Below are 2388 nucleotides of genomic sequence, written 5' to 3'. Positions count from 1 at the left end.
GGATGTACTCTTTGCAACAAAAAATAAAGAATTCTCTAAACAAGGTGAAAAAATGGTGTTTGGACTACAGGGATGTGCATAGGATAAACTGGGAGCGAATTCAAAATTCCCTCATAGAGGCTCAATAGTTAGAAGTGTCAGAAGACAACATTAAGCAAGAGAAGAACTTGAGAAATAGGCTGGAGCAGGAAGTGGTGGTGAAAAACTTGTTCGGGAAGCAGCGCGCAAAGAGTAGGTGGGATCAGATGGAAGATAGGACAACGTCGTTTTTCTTCAGAGCAGTCAAGGGGAGAAAACTGAGAAATGAAATTAGAGCAATTCAGCTTAATGAAGACAACTGGAGTTGGGATCCCATGGTTATCAAACAAGAATTTGTGAACCACTTCAAAACCATCTATTGCGGGGGTACTATTTAGGATGCAGGCACGAATTCAGTAGACTTACATCAGGATAGGGAGTGGTTTCAACATATGCCGCAGCTCTCAGATTCCCATGTGAGGCACTTGAATGAAGATTTTTCCATGGAGGAGGTGAGGAAAGCAGTCTTCGATATGAAGCCGCTAAAGGCCCCGGGTTCAGATAGGTGCCCCCCCAGTAATGTTTCAGAAGTGTTGGAACACAATGGGGGCCGACATTTTCGCAGCAGTGTAGAGTTTCTTTAATGGGGGCTACATACTTAAGGAGTGGAATAAAACTTTTATCTGCTTAGTCCTAAAGGAGGAGAACGCAAGCAGGGTAGAGCTCTTCAGGCCTATTGGTTTGTGTAATACCATTTATAAAGTGATCTCAAAATGCTTGGTGAACAGACTGAAGCCTATTTTGGGTGAGTTCATTGGTGAATTCCATAATGCGTTTTTTCTAGGAAGACTCATCACGGATAGCGCGATGATGGGGCATGAACTGATACAATGTATAAAAGGGAGAAGGAAGAAGGATGGGATCTTTGCAGGGCTCATGAAGGAAAATCTAAATAAATCCTATGACAAGATCCGGTGGGACTTCATCAACTCCATACTAAGACAAATGGCTTTCCCAGAAAGATGGATTCAATGGATAGACCAGTGCATAACTACGGTCAGGTATACTGTTTTGGTGAATGTAGACCAGACTGAATGGTTTTCCCCTAGTGCAGGGCTTTGACAGGGAGACCCCTTATCACCATACCTTTTCATCCTCTATATGGAAGTCTTATCCAGAAGACTGGTATGGCTGCAGAATCAAAGAAGAATTGTTGGACTTAGAGCTGCAAGAAGAAGCCCGGAGATCTCTCACTTGTTCTTTGCTGATGATGCCCTGCTTTTCTTTAGGCCAGGTCCGGAGGTGTGTAAGGAGCTGCGTCTAGCGCTGGATGACTTTTGCAGAATCTCAGGGGAAGTAGTCAGTGCAAGGAAGTCCTTTGTTATGTTTAGCCCGAATACTCCATCAACCTTTGTCAGAATCCTCAAAAAATCATTGGGAATGACGAGTAAAAATGTATTTGGAAATTATTTAGGGTGTTCGATGGAGGTGGATGCGAGGAATCTCTCACAGTTCAGTGGACTAGTGGAAAAGATGGCACAGAAAATGCTCTCGTGGAAATACTACTCTTTGTCGCAAGCCGGGAGACTGATCTTGATAAATTCCATCCTGGTGGCTATGTCATCACATATCCTAGCCCTGTATCTGCTGCCGAAAAAAATCTTAGGAAGAATAAGCTCACTCTGCTTGAGATTTTTCTGGGCAGGAGCGAAGGATAAAAGGCCAATTTACTGGGTTAAGAAAGACCTCCTTGAGAAAAAAAAATCGGAAGGAGGTCTGGGTATGCGGAATGTGGAGAACTTCAATCGGGCTTTGCTAGCAAAACAGGTATGGAGGATTCATAGACAGAGGGACCTGTTGGTGAGTAAAGTTCTCATTGGAAAATATGGAGGCTCGCCAATAGAGAAGGCAGTCATAGGAAGGGAACCGCGGAAGTGTTCATGGTCCTTCAGGGGAATGGTTAAATCAGCGAGTCGAATGAAAGCAGCTTTGTGACATAAGGTGGGGCATGGAAAGAATGTGTGGATTGAACGTGACAAGTGGACAAGCTCAGGACGAATCTCTTTCAAGCCAGGCACTAGTACAGAGGATAGAAAAAGGTTCAGAAAGGTGCTGGATCTCTTGAATGAGAGAGGAGAATGGAGAGTGAGGGAGATCTTGAATTTGTTCAGTTGTGAGGATGCAAAGAGGATTCTAAGTACTACCCCGAGTGTAAGGGGAGAGGATGAGATACTATGGGGGGAGACGGGCAATGGGGAGTACACTGTTAAATCTGGTTATAACTAGCTGATGGGTGGGATAGGTGATGAGGGAAGGAGTAAGTTCTGGAAGGAATATTGGAAGCTGACAGTCAAACCATCCTGGTTGTTA

The 2388-nt window shown here is 44.2% G+C and overlaps 1 protein-coding gene across 1 annotated transcript; it reads left to right on the top strand.

The window, feature by feature from the left end:
• The first annotated feature begins 470 nt into the window (after window positions 1-470).
• Window positions 471-1140, top strand: LOC110731955. Its single transcript, XM_021911896.1, has 2 exons — window positions 471-594; window positions 710-1140. The coding sequence occupies exons 1-2, from the start codon at window positions 471-473 to the stop codon at window positions 1138-1140; spliced, it is 555 nt and encodes a 184-aa protein (XP_021767588.1).
• Window positions 1141-2388: the final 1248 nt, after the last annotated feature.

Source organism: Chenopodium quinoa, unplaced genomic scaffold (genome assembly GCF_001683475.1).
Source record: "Chenopodium quinoa cultivar QQ74 unplaced genomic scaffold, ASM168347v1, whole genome shotgun sequence".
Lineage (NCBI taxonomy): Eukaryota > Viridiplantae > Streptophyta > Magnoliopsida > Caryophyllales > Amaranthaceae > Chenopodium > Chenopodium quinoa.
Note: the sequence above shows the minus strand (reverse complement) of the source record. Positions and strands in the feature narration are given on the sequence as shown.

Coding starts and splice junctions, on each gene's coding strand:
- LOC110731955 (XM_021911896.1), top strand. CDS start 471: ATGCCGCAGCTCTCAGATTCCCATGTGAGGCACTTGAATGAAGATTTT. Junction 595..709: donor TTCAGATAGGTGCCCCCCCA/GTAATGTTTCAG, acceptor TTATCTGCTTAG/TCCTAAAGGAGGAGAACGCA.